Source organism: Onychostruthus taczanowskii, unplaced genomic scaffold (genome assembly GCF_017590055.1).
Source record: "Onychostruthus taczanowskii isolate IOZ18803 unplaced genomic scaffold, ASM1759005v1 scaffold4, whole genome shotgun sequence".
Taxonomy (NCBI): domain Eukaryota; kingdom Metazoa; phylum Chordata; class Aves; order Passeriformes; family Passeridae; genus Onychostruthus; species Onychostruthus taczanowskii.
In genome coordinates, this window is record NW_024501459.1 from 15,960,623 (window position 1) to 15,980,697 (window position 20,075).

The 20,075-nt window shown below is 36.1% G+C and overlaps 1 protein-coding gene and 1 long non-coding RNA gene across 2 annotated transcripts in view; one reads left to right on the forward strand and one right to left on the reverse strand.

Moving 5' to 3' along the window:
- The window catches only part of ATP6V0D2 (ATPase H+ transporting V0 subunit d2), a 20,274-nt gene extending 5,522 nt beyond the window's left edge, over positions 1-14,752 (forward strand). The window contains exons 2-8 of the mRNA XM_041412863.1: positions 2,295-2,466; positions 4,315-4,493; positions 7,222-7,301; positions 9,148-9,225; positions 12,413-12,589; positions 13,993-14,070; positions 14,591-14,752. Coding sequence (XP_041268797.1) covers positions 2,295-2,466; positions 4,315-4,493; positions 7,222-7,301; positions 9,148-9,225; positions 12,413-12,589; positions 13,993-14,070; positions 14,591-14,752 — 926 coding nt within the window. The remainder of the gene's footprint in view (positions 1-2,294; positions 2,467-4,314; positions 4,494-7,221; positions 7,302-9,147; positions 9,226-12,412; positions 12,590-13,992; positions 14,071-14,590) is intronic.
- On the reverse strand, positions 13,965-19,502 carry LOC121340237. Its single transcript, XR_005953275.1, has 3 exons — positions 19,394-19,502; positions 15,713-15,815; positions 13,965-14,084 (listed from the first exon to the last, which is right to left on the reverse strand). It is a non-coding gene; the product is annotated as an uncharacterized LOC121340237 (long non-coding RNA).
- Positions 19,503-20,075: the final 573 nt, after the last annotated feature.

Here is a 20,075-nt window from a genome sequence, read left to right on the forward strand (position 1 = left end):
GGGGGGGGGGGGCGGGGGGGGGGGGGGGGGGGGGGGGGGGGGGGGGGGGGGGGGGGGGCATTCCCTAGTTTTGGGAGACACAAGAAGCTTTCCCTAAAAAGCTGTTAGACCCCATTGGCTCCTTGACCTGTTCCTATGTCAGTTTCTATATCCCTGAGCCACTCCTCCCTATTCCTTGATTGGCCCTCATTTTTGTACTGAACAAGTTCACCCCCAGGCCTCTTGGGAGAGAAACTTAGTCCCTCTATGTGTGGGTACTGGGACCTGAACATCTCACCATGCAGCTGCATAAAACCCTCTATGGATATTATGCAAAGGCCCTTTTTGCTTCCTTACCCTGTACTATACTAGCAGCAATCCAGCCTGCTACAGGACAGGACCCAGCAAAGCTGGAGAAGTGAGCCCATGCAAATTTCACGAGATTTAATAAGGCCAAGTGTAAGGTCCTGCACTTCCTGGTATCAACACAGGCTGGGGCAAGAAGGAATTAAAAGCAGACCTGTGGAAAGGGACATGGATGTCTACTACACATGGACAAAATGTCAGACATGAGCTGAAAACGTGTCTGAGGGAAATGGTTCTCCCCCTCTGCTCTGCCCTCGTGAGACCCCACCTGGAGAACTGTGTCCAGCTCCAGGGTCCCCACCTCAGGAAAGACATGGGCCTGTTGGACTGAGTCCAGAGTAGGGCCACAGAGATGATCAGAGGGCTGGAACATCTCTCCTATGAGGAAAAGCTGAGACATTTGGGACTGTTGAGTCTGGAGAAGGTTCTAGGAAGACTTCATTGCCAACTTTCAGTACCTGAGGGGAGTTACAGGAAAGATAGAGACAAGTTTTTTAATAGGGCCTGTAGCAATAGGATAGGGGGCAATGGTTTCAAACTAAAAGAGAATAGATTCAGACAAAATATAAGGAAGAAATATTTTAAAAGGAGGGTGGTTAAACACTGGAAGAGGTTGCCTAGAGAGGTTGGAAACATTCATGGCCAGACTGGACAGGACTCTGAGCAACCTTGAGTGGCAGCCAACTTGCATAGAAGACTCTTTGAAGATTATCTCAGTAAGCTACAGTGCTAAACGTAGGAGTCTGCTTCACACTGTACTAGTTCTTTTGCTTTAGGTCTCAGTGTAGGCAGCTTACTGCATACTAAGTATGCACATAGGGAAAGAGGCAAAAGTATCTACTGATCAATGTTTACCTTGCGAACGGCAAATTAACTTCCTTTCAGGTACAACCTTATTTCCATCAGTGGGAGTGTTGCTGTCCTTTTCCCTAATTATCAGTTCAGATTTCACATAGAAATGTAATTATTATAAATGCCCAGATCGTATAACAATATCCCAATCTATAATTTAAAATAGTTTTAATATAGCATTTGAACACAATTATGGATTGCAGTGGGGCCTTTTCTATAAGAAAACGTTAAACTATTTTGAACAGCAAGAAATTATTCAAATGTTTTCTTATGCCTCATGGTAAAAAATGGCTAGCAGAAAAAATTTGTCATAATAATTCTAGGATATCATGAAAGTTTCTTTGAACTTTGTGGTTGAAACAACTAATTTTCCCCAGTCACCAGGGTTCAGAGCTCAAACAGAAAATGTCACAATGACCCAAGTGTCTGGAACAACTTCTTAGGATTTGTTAGTGTCAGCCATAAATCAGAGAAAGCCAAACCAGAAATGCTAAGAGAATGTAAACTCTCCCCTTTCAAGTGCTCCACTGCAGAATCCATTTGGAGTCCAGAATGTGTGCCAGGCAAGATGTGTTTTCTTCTCTTCTTCAGGCAGCCTGATAGCAGCAGATTATAATCTTACTTGAGATTTAGATGTTTCATGGGAATATTTAAGATTTTACCAAAGTTAAAGGGTTGTTCCTATTAATGCAAAACAGTCCATGAAAGTGCAGCAGACACAACAACTGACGCATTATAATGGTGCAAATCAGTGAAACTGAAACATTGAACAAACCTGATGAGGGAGGGACTAGAGACAGTAGTGAGTAACAGCCTGTCTGGTATGTCTGAAAATGAAAGCTGATGGTGAAACTTCTGACAAAGGCATAAATTATTTGTTCTTTCCTACAGTATGCAGAAAGTCTTACTGGTAGAAGGCAGTACAAATTTGCATCAATTTTGCATTTACACTATATTATAGCTATGCAAAAAAATTTTCAATAGAATATGATCAGTTGCTTAATATAAAAATGTATTAGAAATTTAATTTTTTAAAAAATTTGGTTGCATACAATATGACAGTTTATTCTCATGATCTTTCCTGAATTTAATTTCAGATCTGAAGTTACATCTACAGACTACAGACTATGGCAATTTCTTGGCTAATGAAACTGGCCCTCTCACTGTTTCCACCATAGATGAAAAACTGAAAACAAAACTACTCACAGAATTTCATTACTTTAGAAACCATGCTTTTGAACCACTTGCCACTTTTCTGAATTTTGTCACGTGAGTAATATTACCACACAGCTTACCACACAGTAGTAAAATAGCTTACCACATATCTTACCACACAGAAAAAACAGTTAAAATAGTGTAAATGTGACATATTGGAATTTCTATTAAGTTTTAAAACGAGCAAATTTACTTTGATACTGCTACATTTTCATGCTTTACTTGCTAATATAAATTCTGAAACTGTATGTTTATATGAAGAGCTGTTGTCTTTGCAGCTAATTATTTTAAAGAACAGAAACAGTTTTCTTTATGTGAACAGTGGCAGAAGAAGTGGTAGAAATTAATTAATTTGAAAAACTACATTTGGGAGGGGGGGTATGAGTCATGCAGGATTAGCAATTTCATGGTGCACAGGGAAGTGATTTAATTCCTAGGCATGTGGCAAATTGCAGACCTTTTTAAAGTGGGAAAGACAACACATCCTACACCTGTCATAATTTTTATGCTATTTGAACCAAATAAATAAAAACCAGGAGGACGTTATATGGCATATTGTAAGGTACTTAGATCCAAGTAGCGTTATTTTAAAAGTCAGCTGCTGTTCGATGCCAGATTAAGAGAAAGCTCTGATCTCAATACCATCATAAATAGATGAAACTTGAAAATGAATGGCTTAAACAACTTTAAGAACAGGGATCTGCTTTATAACAGTACAGCAACATGGATTACCAAAATAGCAGCATGATATTTTACCTAACTATTTACTCCCCTTGGTTGTATACTTTGAATATATTTTAAAAAGAACAATTAACTCTTCAACTAACTTTCAAGAAGCATTTTTATTATAACAGTAAAAAAGAAAGTATCACCTTTTTTTTTCTGGTCAGTGTAGCTGACCACTTTTAGGCTAATATATTAACAGGATCTTAAAGTCTGCCCTAGGATTCCTGTGGACATGCAATGTTTACATTTTGTTTCAGGGAAATAAAAATGGAAGGGTGAAAGTTTTGGCAGTTCGTTTCTCACACTCATTGACATAAATGTATAGATGTGTATGCACAGCCTTTGCTCACTGTTGTTTTTGTTAAATAATGGATACACTGGTTAAAAATATTTCACACAAATCATTGAATTACGTTCCACCAGATCCTCAAGCCCTCTTTACATATTTTGAGTGAGAACATATAAATCTCTGTACGTTTCTAGCTGTGTTCTTAGTCAACAATGCAAACTCAAGACTGGCATTCAAGTGAATAGTGTTCCCATTTCTGAGTCACTGACAAGACTCTTATTAGCCCCTTTGACACTAAAACTAGTATGAAGCTGATAGAAAACTTCTACTCAAAAGAAAACTTTAAGTAATAAGAAGAAATCTGTAAGAACCTCTTCTTAGCCCTCTCATGGGAAGATATTTAAAACTGAGTGAGAAGAAAACTTAAGATGGGACATTGCATGAACTCTGCAGTTTTAGTGCCGAGATTCTCATGTACTTCTTTTTCCAGATGGTATATATGAAATAAAAAAATCCCAAACTTGAAAAGTTGCTAGCTCAGGTGATTTGCTTTGACTACCACTCATTGTCACTTGTTACAGTGAATCTACATCTCTCAGATGTTATGTTTATTACAGTCATGTGTCAGTACCACCTTCTTTAAAAATGTCCACTTTCTAAATCAGTCATATCAATCAGGTATCAATCAGGTTTAAAACTAGTGCTGTGTTATCTACTTGCTGTTGAAAAACTTCTGTTGATTTTTGATGACCTATTGGTACAGAATGAACATGCATTCTGATAATACTTTGGTATTGTGGCTAATTTTCAAAAATTTTCGGGTTTTATTTTTTCAAGTGAAGTTGATGATAAAAATAATTTATTTTTACATTTTCTTTCCAATACAGATACAGCTATATGATTGACAACGTAATTCTTTTAATAACTGGCACATTACATCAGCGACCCATAGCTGAACTTGTTCCCAAGTGCCATCCATTGGGGAGCTTTGAACAAATGGAAGCAGTCAGCATTGCCTCAAACCCCACTGAACTCTTCAATGCAATTTTGGTTGACACACCTTTAGGTAAAAACACTAAATTATTTCTTTTTTTTTTTTTTTTTGAACAGGATGTTTCCCACTGGATATGCTCTGTTTTGTTAACACAAATCTTGAATTGTAGATCAAGAACATCTGAAGTGGTGTTCAGGACATACTCTATTAAAATTTATTAATAGCTTCTATATCCACCTTGGGTAGCAGACTCAGAAAAAAACATGTTACTCAAGAAGTGCAATGCATATCTTTTCTTTTCAAAGCAGTCACTGATTTAAAACATATATACTTTTATTTCAACACCTACATTATATTAAAAAATATGTCTTCAGTAAGGATCAAGCAGACAGCTACTAATAAATATTAGATGTTGTGGTAGAACCCATATTTCCTCTTGAGATCTGGGCATGGTTCAATTATAAAGAAAAGTCCTATTTTGAAGAACTAAATCTAAGAGCAAAGGAGGGTAAAGTTTGGGAATGTCACATTATGAAATTAAGATGAAATTCTGCTCAATGTGGTGCAGCAGGCAACATGAACAAAACCTAATAGCCTGTGAAGGGCACTGAGAATAGGACAGAACTGGATGTATTTGAATGTATATGAAATCATTATGTGCCCTCATCTTCAGTACTGTGAGAGGTTTTGCGATCTGCTTCTCAAAAAGGTGTGATAGGTTGGCCCCAGACAGAAAAAAAATCCCACCCAGCCACTTGCTCACCCCCTACTGTCAGCACAATGAGAGGGAGAAAAAAGGTGGAAAAAATAGATTGTGAGTTGAGATCACCCACAAAGTACTGTTGCAGGCAAACCAGACTAAATCTGTGGGGAAATTAACTTGATTTATTACTGATTTGTATATGTATGACATATTTAATTACTGATCCAGATATAAGGAAACAAACAGAAAATAATGAAACATTTAGGGGAAAACTTGGGGAAACCTGGGGGAAAATACCTTTCCTCCAGCCTTTTTTGCTCCTTCATGCCAGGCTCCTCTTCTCTGCCCCCCTGTTATGCCCACAGGTTGCACTTCATCCCTCCAGACAGGCAGGGCAGTCTCAAGGGGCAGGGAGAGTTTAGAGCCATAGAATCATAGACTGGTTTGGGTAGGAAGTGAGATAAAAGGTCATCTAGCTCCAACCCACCTGCCATGGGCAAGGACACCTTCCACTAGACCAGGTTGCTCGGAGCTCCATCCAACCAGGCCTTGGATAATTTCAGGGATGGGGCATCCACAACTTCCCTGAGCAACCTATTCCTGTCTCATCATCCTCACAGTAAAGAATTTTTTCCTAACACCTAATGTGAAATTACCCTCTTTCAGTTTAAAGCCATTCCCCATTGTCCTATCATTACATGTCCTGGTAAAAAATCCCAGTTTGTTTTTCAGGTAGGTGCCCTTCAGATAGACCTGCTCGACTGAGGGGCTGGGCTGTGCCCTTGGTGGGTCCCAGCTGGAGCTGCCTGTGTCCAGCACAGCACAGTCCTGCCTTTCCCTCACAGAGGCCACCCTGCAGCACTCTCCCATCAGCGCCTGGGCACTGTACAGTGAAATCTGAGGAGGGACAGAGCAGGGCTGCTAAAATGAACAGTGCTGCCATGTGTAGACAGACTAAAAAGTCCAGACTGCAGTTTGGAGTGGACAAAGCTGATGAGAGACATGGACATGATTCACAGATTCCTTAGAGCAGTGGTTTGTTCACAGTGAGTTATGAACTGCTGCTTACCAAATCCTTCATAAGACCAAGTGCCAGCAGAAAACTAGTTCTAAAAGGTAAACTAAACCACTGCTTTCACACAGATGGTAGTAAATTTCTATTTTGTTTTGGTTTTGTTTTTTTTTTTTTTTTTTTTTTTCCTGAACTAGTTCGTAAAAGAAGAGAGAGTTATCAGCACTTTAAAGTCATGGGACAAATTTGTGGGCAATAGATCTACAAAGAGATACTGAAGGGAGCTCTCAGGGCTACGCTTCCTGATATTCTCCATTCAAAATCTGGATGCTGCAAAAGTAGGAAGGGATAAGACCACAAAATATGGCCAGGTTCACATCTTCTCTGTAAATATTGTCTTCCACTGCCACTGCTTGGGAAAGCACTTTTTCGTATGGTACTGCTCTGCCCCACTGGGATAGCTCAGCAACAGCGAGAGGTACACGTTGGTTATGAATATCATATTTTTTAAATGGTCCAGCTGCACAAGTGAAATTCATCCACTGCCTCTCTGCTCAAAAGCTTGCTCTTTAGTCAGTTCTGATGAGGATCCCTAAGCACAGATGGTCAAGGTCAAAGCACGTGCCCTTTATGAGCTGCAACCTGTTGCCTTTCCCACACTGCATACGCAAAGAAGAAAATAGGAAAATAGGAAAGAGGATTCTCCTTAACAATTGCAGAATACCTGCATGATTTCAGACAAAAATTATTTTTCATGTCCCTCACTAGAAAATCTCCATAATAACCAAACTATATACTTTAGAGAAGATTAGGTCTTTCATTAGCATTCCCATTTGATTCTCTCTGGAGACATGGGCTCTGCCTGCAGCACTGATTGATTCCCCTCACTGCAGATTCTCATTAAAAAGGAGGGGATAGGAGGATAAGGGGAAAATCAAGTGGATTTTTCTTCCTCTCTTTTGTATCACCCTTTCTTGTACAACAGAACCCTCGGATCCTTGTTCATACACTAGTGAGCAATAGACAGGAGATGCATATTATCAGCATGCAGATTTATACTGCCATGTTATAAACTCTGCTTTCAGCTGCTTTTTTTCAAGACTGCCTGTCTGAAAATGACCTGGATGAAATGAACATTGAAATAATGCGCAACAAACTGTACAAGGCAAGTCTTTGCAACAAAATGATAATATTTGGGGTTTATCAAATGTCTCAGCAAAGCAGGTCAGTATCATTAACCCTTTTTTATGGATGGGAAAACAGAAGTATGGTGAGATAAAGCAAGCTGTCTAAGGTCATCTGGTTGATTTCAAGTCCAGGAATGAAACCCAGCTGCTTCCTTTTCTACTCCACTGTTTGGGGACTTTTCAAATTTTAGGTCTGCATCCAAATTCTAATTTAATATCTCATTAATGAAAATGATCTAGATGTCAGGCTAATATCCAGATCCAGATTTGTTTATGAATAACTCAGCCACCAAACGCCAGAGAACTCTTAGCTCCTGAGTGCCACCAGGCAGGCTTTTGGCTAATGTTTATCTTTATTTATATAAGGAAGATGAGATTTGAAAGGGTCTAATGGTTTTGATTTTTACTTAGGGATTTTGTATAATTTTCTTCCTTTAAAAATAATTTTTAGCATTGTTACAGCACAGTGCTGCAAGGATATGCATTTAATATGAGCCTTGCATTTTCAAAGTATTTTACAAATCTTAGCACCCAGGTCACTGCTCTTACAATGCTCTCTTTAAAGTCTATACATACTGCAATCCATCAATGGTTCTTCCTGGCACATTCTCTTCAAAATCTTTATCATTTTTCTTTCACAGTGGATTCCCAGATTGCAGGAAGTATTTTTACAGTGATCTGATTGCACTGGGGGGGAAAGAAAATAAAATTCTGTTTGTCTTACAGAGATATTTATAAATTTCAAAGCCAATTTTTAATTCTTAAAACGTTTACTAATTCTCTCATTCGATACAACATCAATTATGCCTACGTATATTAATTCTTTAATGTATTTTAATTCTTTCACAGTACTACTATACTAGACACTTTTTCCAATTTGGTAACATACATATTTGATTCTTATATCCTGTGTGGATGTCCATATATTAACACTTTTCAAATCTATGGTTTTTTTCTTCTTGCTCATCTGAACATTAGGGGGACCATTCTGCAAACACTATTAAATTATTAATAGATAATTTCTCCTTTACTTCAGCTGTCAATGTGATCAATTGCTTCTGCTCTACTATCAGATAGTACTATACAGAACCTAATGCATAATTTTATGCAGTAGATCCCCCTTGAGATGTCTCTACTTAAAATTCACTTAATTGCATAGTTAGTAACAGCTCCTAACAAGATTGTGTAAAGCTGTAGTAAATGCATTTTAACATAAATGTTCTCTAATACAGTATTTTGGGAGATTGAGAGGCAGGCAGAACAGCATCTCTGAGATATTTTGTGTCCTTTCTGCACAAGTACTTTGAAATGGGTGCAGATGCCAGAATCCTTAATAGACCAGAGGGCTCTGCAGACCAGTATTACAGAAGCTTTGTCTGCTGTTCTCTCCTAATCCAGGGTTTAGGGTAGAGCAGCAGGGATTAGTTTGTGTATCCTCATCCTGCTGGCCCAACAGCCGTGGCATATGCCCAAATCCCCTCCTCCACACACTATAAATGAAGAGTTTCCTTTAGCCATCTGCTTATTATGCAGTGGAAGCTCAATGGAGCTCAAAAAGTTTCTTCTTCAGAGAGCAAGTAAAACATTATATTTTCTTATTACAATTTTTGAAAACATTTGATCTCAAATTGTAAAAACAAGATATTTGCATTCAAATATTTCAACTTTCATTTGAACTAAGTAATTAAGCACATACTTAAAATCGAAATTCATGGGTGGAATTATCAAAGTTAATAGAAGTATTTAAAAATGAGGTTCATGGCTATGTGCAATCCTGGTCCAGGTCTTAAGCATTTAAAATATTTCTCTTTTTCTTTCATGTAGTCTTACCTCGAGGCATTTTATAAGTTTTGTGAAAAACAAGGTGGTACTACAGCAGAAATAATGAGACCTATTCTTGAGGTAAGAAACATTCAGTCTTTTTACATTAAAGTACTCCACAATGTTGTCATAATTGTCTCATTTTGTTTTTCCTGTTCAATTTCTCTCCATTTGCAAAGGTAGCTGTGAAATGTTTGCTTCTCCTCTAAATATACCTGTTTTTTCTAAGATGTAATGAACAGTGTATTCAAGGATGACTTTTACCTTTTTAATAGAACAGCAGCTAGACCATTACTAAGGAGGAGCCAGTCGCAGTTAACATTTTTCTGTATAAGAGAGCAGAACAGAAAAAATGGTTCACTAATCTCAGCCTGTTGCCCTTTAACATTTCTCTCCATTATGTAGAAAACCCAAAAATTTTGATTATTGAGTTTGGGATAGCAAAAGCCTGGCATCACTGTCTATTTATTAATCAGTAATCTTCAAGCTTCATGTCACTGCTATGTTTGTTTAGTCTCCTATTAAAATTAGTGATTTAGGTTAGAGTTCAGTGACCTTTGGAATTAGTGTCATATAAAAAAGTAGAACATTCTGTGTTACATTTTTGTGTCAACTCAGCAAAATTTAATATTTTTTTCCATGGCATACAAAGTTCCTAATGTCCTCCCCTCAAAGCATACATGCATCTAGTGAATGATATTTTTGTCTCTGTTATTTTAATAAAAGATGCAGAAATTGCTAATATTGAATTCTCAGCATTCAGGTCCCCTTTTCTTTTTTTTTCTCACTTAGTCTGTCACAATTCTTTGCAGAGGCTGACAGCCAGACCACCCACTTGCTTCCAGGAGTCTTTTTTTCTGGATAAGCAATTTTACACCCTGGAAACCAAAAAAAATTCACTGAGGCCTGATGACATCATACTGAAAATTTGCATTAAGAAGAGAGATAATAACACTAGGAGCTCATTCCTCAGGGAAGAATGTGTCTGAATTACATTTTACAAAATAATGTACTAAAAGGGTTTGCAATTTCCGATTTTAATTAAGCAAGTCACAACGTTTTAATTTATGCTCTAAACAAAGTGTTCCTAATCAAGTTAAACTGAATAGAAATTAAGTATTTTGACTTTTCTTTTTTAAAAATAAAAATCAAGAGACTGGCTGGCATAGTTGATTCAGATTTTTTCAGAAAGTTTGTTTTTAAATAGAAATTCATGCTCACTGCAGATTACTTACTAATGGTAGTTTAAGCATGTGGTAAAACTCCATTTATATCAGTGGTAACAATTTAGCCTGTGATAAGCTTCTTTAAAATCCCTATCTAATGTCAATCAGCCAGGAGGATAAACTTTTCTGTAGAAGATTTTCTTTTCTATAACATTTTATTAACCTGAAGAGACACACTGAACAGACTGCTGATGGTTGGATTCACAAAAAGATACAAGTTTAATTATTCAAATGAATACTTGCTGTTTATTTTGGAATCTTATATGTAAGACTACCAGCCTGACCCTACAGATGAGGCTGAGGTATTTAGCTCCCCAACTCCTTGACTACCACATATGGTGCCAAACTGATGATCTCTTTTCCACTGTGAAACACACGCTGCGTGGTTAGCCCTGAATCTGGCAAGAAACTGCAGGACTGCGCTGCACTGCACCTAAAGCTGTGTCTGTTAGCACGGCCTCATGCCAAATTCTGAACCAGCAGTCTCCCGCATGCAAACATGCACTAAGGAAATGGTCATCCTCTGACTCCACCTCCACCTGCAACAATCAGATGAACTGTCCCCAAGTAATTGCCTCATGGCCTTACTCTCTGTAAGTGTACCAATAATTTGATGAATTGAGAGGTCTGAATGGATGGGAGTTATCCTAAAAATTTTCTCAAACTGGAAGCCACCAGAAGCAGAACTCCCACCTGCTACCATTAGTTGCAATTGCCTCTAACATTTTCTACCAACAAAATATTACACATCTAACAGCTAGATTTTACCTGGCTTTAACAAGTTAAAAAAAGAAAACATTTGTCCTTCTAAAATTGTTTCAGTAGGTCTAATAGGCTTATTTTTATTAATTAGGGAAGTGAAGTCTGGCCCTGTTATTCATTAGCTAGAAATCTTTTCAAGCATGCTTATTTTCTTCTCATTACTTTACTGTTTACTCCTTTATCCTTACTGCGAAGTCAGTGCCAGCGAGTAGTGAGTTCCTGTTATTTGTGTGTTCCCATACACAAGAGTAGATGTGAATACATGTTTTTGCTAAAGTGGCAGATTAGTGTTGCAAATGCAGCCTTATTATTCAAATGAAAAGAGCACCTCTCTGCTTAAACTAGCTCAAATACTCACAGCATAAGAAACTTTGTAAGCTGCCTAAAATGTGCGTATACTTCACTTGGGAAGATTTTCCCTGTGTAATCCCTGCAGTTAGCAAGGGCTCTGCTGTTGTTAAAACATGAAAGTAAGGAATAAAATAAAGAACTAAAACCATAGTAAATTTAGATCTCAAGACAGAAGAGAAGATTGTTTTTATTTACTACTGCATTTTTAAGTCATGCTGTAAGAATGGTAAGTGAAATTTTGCCTTGTACAAAATAAGAACCTGAGATCTAGACATTGGATTGCCTTTCAGTCTGCTGCTGCAGTGAAAATACAGATACTACAGGCAACTAAACATGACAGAAGAAATACAGCCTTTTATTCTATGTATTAAAAATTAACTGTTATTTGAAACACTTAAAACTTTAACTTAGCAAGTAAACGGTCCCCTCCTCCTTATCAAATTATCATTTTAAATATGTGCATTCAGAAACTACATTTTTTTAGGATTTTCATTCAACTTTTACTATCAACAGCACTTTGAGTTATGGGCAGTACTATTGATTCTTCATCCTTTCCTTTATTAGTTATATTTATATTTATTTTATGCATAATCTTACATGGGAGGGTGTGAAGATATTTTTTCTTGTCAGCATCTGGGTAACTAAGCAGGGAAATGAGGAAGCAGCAGAAATGATATTTTTAGGAAAAAAATCACAGAAAAAAAACTGTAGTTGTAAAATCTTGTTTGATTTTCTAGTTAAAATGTAATGCATATTTGCAAAGAAGAATTTACAGTTATAAAAATAAGGTATGTTTCCAATGCTCCCAAGTAGAATTAAAAAAAAAAAAATTCCTTGTTTGACTTACTTAAAAACCTCAGGATAGACCCACCCTAATTTAGAAAGAGATGTCTAATAACACCTCTTTATTCTTTGTTTTGCATATTAAGTTTGAGGCAGACAGACGTGCTTTTATCATCACCATTAATTCATTTGGCACTGAGCTGAGTAAAGATGACCGAGAGAAGCTGTATCCAACCTGTGGAAAACTTTATCCAGAAGGCTTACACCTGTTGGCCAATGCAGATGACTACGAGCAAGTGAAGTGTGTTGCAGAATACTATGCAGTATGTAAACTAATTTATTAAAACAAAAAGCCAGTGTAAAAATAGTTAACATCTCCTGACATCAGCAAAATTTTTAAGGGTATACACATAAGTTAAAAGAATTTTCACGAGAGGAAGAAAATCAGCGGAGGTACTAAAGTTCCCATAAAAATGTGTATGAGATCAAAGACTTTTGATATGAAGAGATAAGATTAAGATAAGACATTATTACTTTAGTGCAGTACAAAGTTCCTCTTACAGAGATGTTTAAGTAAGAGCAAATCACATCTAGTAAATAAAACTCTTCCTACTCCATTAACTCTCCCCAAATTAAGTTTCACTTTGTTGCTTCTGCCTCCAAGATTTTGGAGCATAGCCATACAACATTTTAAACTGAGCTGACAAAACAATTAATGTCACAGATTAGTCAAACCTTATTTATTGTCAGTATACCATAAAAATTCCCTTCTCAAACATTTTCTCTAAAGCACTAATTGATTCAAAGAACTAGATGAAAATGTTAATATTAAATATTAAAGTTAAAATATGCAAATATTGCTGTTATTAAAGATTAGTTAATCTGCAACAGTTGATCTATGAATTAACTGCTGTACTCTGTCTAACTATAATATTTAAGCTACCTCTAAGTAGGTACACAGAAAATGTCTGGTATATTGCTTTTTCTGCAAAAAGCCCCACAAAGGTGGAGCTGTGCATCTGCTCCTATGCATAGGCAGAACATTTTAATCATGAGTTACCATGTCAGTGAGGTATGGAGCAAGACTGTTCACGAGATGGTGGGTTATCTAGGTGAATTTGGGAACCATTGTAGTAGACATCTACTGCACTCCTACTTTAAGGGAAAAACAAACCAAACACACAGAGAAGGAAATTCATAGAAACGTAACACCTAAGAAATCAAGTCAAATGTATCTGCAAAGGATATTCCAGGATGACCAAATCAGACTAATGGATTTGGATACAATATTAATGCAGGTAAAGCAAATCCAGCTGACTACTGGAAATAAAAGGAACAGCCATGTGATGATCAGAGTTCAGTGTTTTGGCTCCATTTAGAGCTCTGGCTCTGATGGATACTATTTGTACAAGAAATTCAGTGCTCTCTGCCCAAAGGAGTGAGAAGTCACATGTCATTCCACAATGTCTCTTTTAGTGCCTTCAGCAAATTAATTTAAATTGTTGGAAAAGATGATAAGAAATACAAGAACAAATCTTATTTTTCTTTATTTTGCTGATTATATGCTTTTAAATTTTGATTTATGTAGAATTGTAATCTATACAGGAGGTCCTCTATACAGAAAGATTACTTAACGAAGATTAATTTACAAAGTAATGTTAGGTGTCTGTGCTGCACAGAATGCAAAAGTACCTTATTTCCATGGAGTGGTTGTTTGTGCTTTTAGGAATACAAGGCTGTGTTTGAAGGTGTAGGGAGTGGCACTGGAGAAAAGACACTGGAAGACGCATTTTTTGAACATGAGGTAAAACTTCTAACCTTAAAATACAAAAATGACTGTTACTCACATAGAAAAATAGTTAAAGCAAGAATGAGGTACCAGGCTTTTGATTCTGCTATACTGCTTTCTATTCAAGAATATAGAATTTTGATGGCTGTCAACATTTGGCTGAATCAAAATAGAAGAATTTAACTTTTTAAGTAAGATTAATCCTATAACAATCTTCTGAAGACTTTTTACAGAGCTATCAATCCTGATAACCTATCCAAAAGCTATCTCATATACACCACTTAATTGAATTTCTTTTGAGTAATCTACTAGAGAAGGTATTTCACCACTGTCTTTTATTTCCTGTAATATTGCTGTAGTCTATTACCAAAATTATTCCACAGATGACATTTCAATTACACTGATACTCAAGAGATTGCTAAATATAATCATAGTTGCAAAGCTGCAAGAAATCTTGAACATAAAAGCTACCATAAAAAATCCCATTCATCTTCCTTGATATTTTATCATAACACTTGCTTCATCTTTTCTACAGGTAAAGCTGAATGTGCTTGCATTCAACAACCAGTTTCATTTTGGAGTATTTTATGCCTATGTGAAGTTAAAGGAACAAGAATGCAGGAATATTGTATGGATTGCTGAATGCATTTCTCAGAGACACAGAACCAAAATTAACAATTACATTCCAATTTTCTAAATCTGAGAATCTATAATGCTTGAAAAGATGCATCATTTCATAGAAAAGAAGAAAAATCTTATTTCAAAAATTAACTCTTATCAGATGTTTTAAATTGTATTAATGAGTCTCCTTACATACCTCGCCGTAGGAAAAAAAGTAATGCAATTAGAGATACAAGTACTTCATAAGGAAATACTAATGGGTTTATTCACAAATTTGTTGGTAGATTTGTTCCCCATGGTGCCTATTTTAATTTAATTGATCAATAAAAACCTCCTGCAACTTCTTACATATATACTCTTTCACTTTTGTGGAACCAAGATTTGTATCAATGACATTTGAAAAGCTCTTTAATGGCCTATTTTTTAAAAAAAATTAATGTTTTTCTCAAAGGGCCAATTAAACCACTACTTCTATCTCACAGGGTCTTTCTCATGGCATATAGATTGTATGAAGGACTTAATACACAAATAAGATAGAAACTCTGAGATTGCCGTTAACAAATCTGAAGAAAAAGCTTCCTGATCTTAACTGTGACCCCTCTCTGCAACTAAATGTAAATAAGTAATTTCAGTATCACTAAAATGTTTTTATTTCTTCCTTTATGGTCAAATGGGGAGCACCCTAAGTGTCAAACAATGGGGGTCTGATCTAGTCCACAGCAATAAACATATCCCCTCCCAGCACACCAAAGAATTGTCTTTATGTATGCACTAGAGAAGATTATGAAACATGAATGAAAATGACAACCAAGTCTGTATCAGTTTTACATCAGACACAAACAACACCAGCTCTGAGCTATTTGAGGACCTGGCTAGGATCAGTAACTAAAAATAGAGGGAACAGTTGAAGCCAGATTGTAGCAGGACAAGATTAATTCTGCCCAAGAAAAAGGGAGGATTTTGAAAGCTTTATCAACACTCTGCCTTTCTACTCTATTCGAAAAATTTGCCCTTTTATCTTTCAAACAGGTCATACCTTGATTTTCCGCATGACTTCCCAGTTTCAGGCTGCACAACAGCAAATATCACTCTTCAGTGGCTGTTCCTCCAGTAAATATGATACAGAAATCAATTTCCTTCTGAGTAGACAAAAAAAAAATATATCTGATGTCAACATCTCAGAACAGTGGAAAAAATATTCAGGCATCATGATCTTAAAAATTGAGACATAATATAGCTCTCTCTATAATATGTAAATGTGCATATGCATTCATACATAAAAAATAATAAAATTTGTGAGTTTTTTATAAATCCATACTTCCTGAATTGCAAATAACACCATAAAGGCCATATCCCAGAACATCCTATACTCATTTAATGCAGAATTGAGATGATGTTAATACTTTGTTTCATTGTGAATACCAGACAACCTTATAATATTACTTTAAAAAATATTTTCATAGGTTAATTTAGAAATAATTTATTACGAATTTAGAAAAATTGACTAAAAACTAATAAGTGTATAAGACAAGAATACAAGTCTTATTTCTATATTAAGGTGTATATCTTTAGTAGATCCAGAAATTCATTAAAAAATAAAAATAAACAAAAAAAAAAAAAGAATATATTTGCAAGTCTAATCTGTGATCAGTGCTTTCATATACCACAACCTGTATCACAAACTACTTCACAAACTGCAACGGAGAAAGAAATACAAAACATTGCCACAAATTTGTAGATTTTTCTATATTTGTATTAAAATTACATGAAATTCTAGATATGCATTTAAAAAATGTTGGGAGCAGAAGAATAACAAAGTCAACTGGTTTGGGTCACAGAATATTAATTAATACAATTCAGCATAGTGCATGAATACTTTTTCTGTACTGATAAATCAGGCCTCCTTACTCGAACAAAACAAATGAGCTGACTTTCTGCCAAGAATTTTCTGAAGTGATTTGAAGGGGAAAGAATCTGCTCTCCACCCTAAATCATTCTGTGCCAGGGAAGATATGCAGCTGCTGTTGCTATAGTCTGGATACTGTTGGCTCAGAAAGAAGTGAGCAGGAATTGCAGCTTTCATGACTATGTTGTCAGCAGAACTGGTCTTTAGACCATGGAAAGGACAGCATAAGTTTTGATTGATGCTTTTTCAAAACAAATGTCTAGATATTTGCCAAATGAGGACAGCTCGTAATAGACCTCTATTGTATTTAATTCAAGGATAAGCAAGCTAGGACTTTAAAATTTTAACTTCTCAAAATCTATCTTTTTCTATAAATAATATATTTTACATTACTCCCTTGTTACTAAAATAGTCTTTATGCTGGTGTATATATCAATATAAATCTATAGACCTATAAATCTAGATATATAAAATATAGAGTTTGCTGAGTTTGAAGGAACCCAATATAAAGGGGATATAAAGGTCATATATCATCTCCAACAAGACCTTAGAGTGGAAATTCAGATCACAGGATCACTACCAAGGGCATCATTAACTTCTTGATGGTAATGTCAACCTATAACATAGGGGAACAGGAAGCAGCCACTTTTCATCTTTTCCCTTTCACCTCTCGACATGAACTTGTGTTCACACTCTTTCATGGCTAAGCCTATCCAGTGAAACTCGTTCAATATGATTATGGTCACTGTGCCTCTTGGGCTGCATCTTTAGTGAGAGATGGAGAGCAGGACCAGGAACGAGTTCCTGGTGGGCTTTGGGAGCTGTGAACCTTTCCTTCCCATCTTTGCCTGAGCTGTAGCTCAGGCTTGATGTGCTCGCCGTCTGCTCACAAACAGCTGGGCAGCACAGAACTGTGGATGGACTGGACTGTGGTGTTCCAAGCACTTCCCAGGCCCAATCCCTCCTTCCAGCATGAATTACTGCATTAGGTGCCTCTGCTAAGAACTGAAGATTTATAGGACGAATCATATCAGCGTGTGGTCATAAGATTTTCTCTGGACTCACAGTCAGCTGACAATAGTAGAATCTCTCGTTCTGGTTCCATCAATTCCAGCATGACTTTCAGGAAACACAAAAACAATCCAGATACAGCTGGCCAGTGTTTGGATTTGCATCAGACTTATAAAACTATTATGGTGAATATTACCATAATAGTTTAAACAAGAAAAAAGACAAAATCCATTGATTTGCTGGACAGCTAGATTTATTTACTGAGAAATATGGAGACATATGTAATATAAATCATGGAAAAAAATAAGTGATAAACGGCAATAATATCTACTAGGCAGTTAAAACAGTTTACATGACACAAAACATTTTCTCAAACAAACAGAAATTCATTCAATATGCTGGAATATCTCCCAAATGACAAAGAAAAAATAAAAATGTCATTCAAGGAATAAAAAGACAAAGCTCTCAAAGGGAAAAATTTTTATGTTTATGGCACATTGTGAGAAATATTTGACTATTAGGAATTCATATTCTACAATTATTTTAAGCATTACTTAAGAAAAATGTATTCTCTGGAAGTTAATTACATGTTCTAACTTGCTACTTATAAAATGTAACAGCAAATCAGACTGACTGAAAAGGAGCAGGTAGAACTTTCAAGGTCATTGATAAGATAATAGCTGTATATTTTTTCCAATCCAGAAAAAGTACACATTCTTATGTAATTAATATTATACTGAAAATGTATATACTCTTTCTTTGTGTCTCACTGTTTCTGAAAGTTGTGCTTTGCAAACAATGCATGTACACACAAGTACATGTCAAATACTTCTACTGAGTCACATATCTGCTCTAAAATGAGAGAGCAACCATTGGGTAAATCAATCTACAACAATGTAAAATTTGTTCCTTCAGAACACCTTGTTTTACCAGTGAAAATTTGAAAAACAATTAAAATATTTGAAAGATTTTTAATAAATTCATTGAGGCCAAATAAAGAAAACTCTTTTTGCATTTTCAACTAAACTGATTTAAACTATTTCCAGCATACCACACAGCACAAGAGGCAAATGAGGGCACTCAAATAATTACAAGCCTATCAGCTTGTAGCCTATGAATTTAAGGTCATAAAAATTCTTTATGTTACAATGACGCTTCAGCCAAATTCAATTGAACCCCATACCAGTGTTGCTTACAACCTCTAACTATTAGCCAAAAACTCTAGGCAAACTTGAGAATGGCAGAATTTGAGGGTAAAAGCTGTCCCCTTATCTGGACAAACCAAGAAACATAAAAAAGGAGGTAATATATTCTCTGCCCTCAGTAGGGTAATTAAAAAATTGAAAAGGTTGAAATCATGCTTTTAAAAATCTTTCCCCTCAACCAGACCTTTGTCAGAAATTGCTTCAGGAAGTATATATATATATACATATATTAACCAAAAGACAGGATGGAACCATCAGAACTGTTACAAAACCAAAACCTGAGTATTTTGTCTATCATATGTTGCATGAAGAGGGAATACTAACACTTTTGGAAATTTGCAGAAGCCAAGGAAGCCAAAATAAAACAGATGACATTTATTTGTAGCAAATATTAGTACCCTCATGGATGTACAAAAACCACAAACAAATTCCAAATTAGTCTAAACAATATGTTGTAAAGATATAAAAATACATATAAAATTGTTCTATGTCTCAAAAAAACCACAAACAAATAAAAATATATATATAATTGTTTTATGTCTCAGAAAAACCCACAAACAAATAAAGGACTTAGCAAAAACATATAACTACATACAGCAGAAGCTACTGTCGGTAATAGTCCCACGGAAATAAATGCTCCAAATGAATTCAGTGGGATTAGGGTTAGAACCTCCAGTTGAGTAAATGGCTTTATGGTTTATGTGAAAAACCTGAATCTGTCCTTCAAACTGCTCAGTGCGGCAGTGTCCTGCAGCAGCCAGGATGCTGTGACAAATACTGTGCCAGGTAGTAACCAGCATGATCACTGTGCCCAGCACAGGCCACAGCAGACTGAGCAGCTGACTGAAAAAGATAACATTTTCTCAGAACCCTTATATGAATTCATGTTGATGACTCCTCATTGGCAGGAGACAATAGCTGAGAAGTTTTGCAAACATTATTATCACCACTTGCCTCTCTGGTGTCCATGGTCTACAATTCAGTGCTTCTCAGTGAGTGCACTTCAGCTCAGATCCAGAGGTTTGATCATCTGGCTAATTAAACAGACCTATTTAATTTAGTTTATGGGATCCAGCTGCATTTATGCTCCTCATTTTGCTCAAATAAACATGCAGAAACCAAACAGGGAAAGCCACTGCTTTTAAAGCGCTACTAAAAGTGACTGCCTAAAATAATGTCATGACTTCCATATCAAAGTCTTATTTCTGTCATTCCAAAGAAAAGAGTCTGTCATTTAAAGGTGTCAGCTTTAATATTTTTCTCTTAAAACCAGCAGT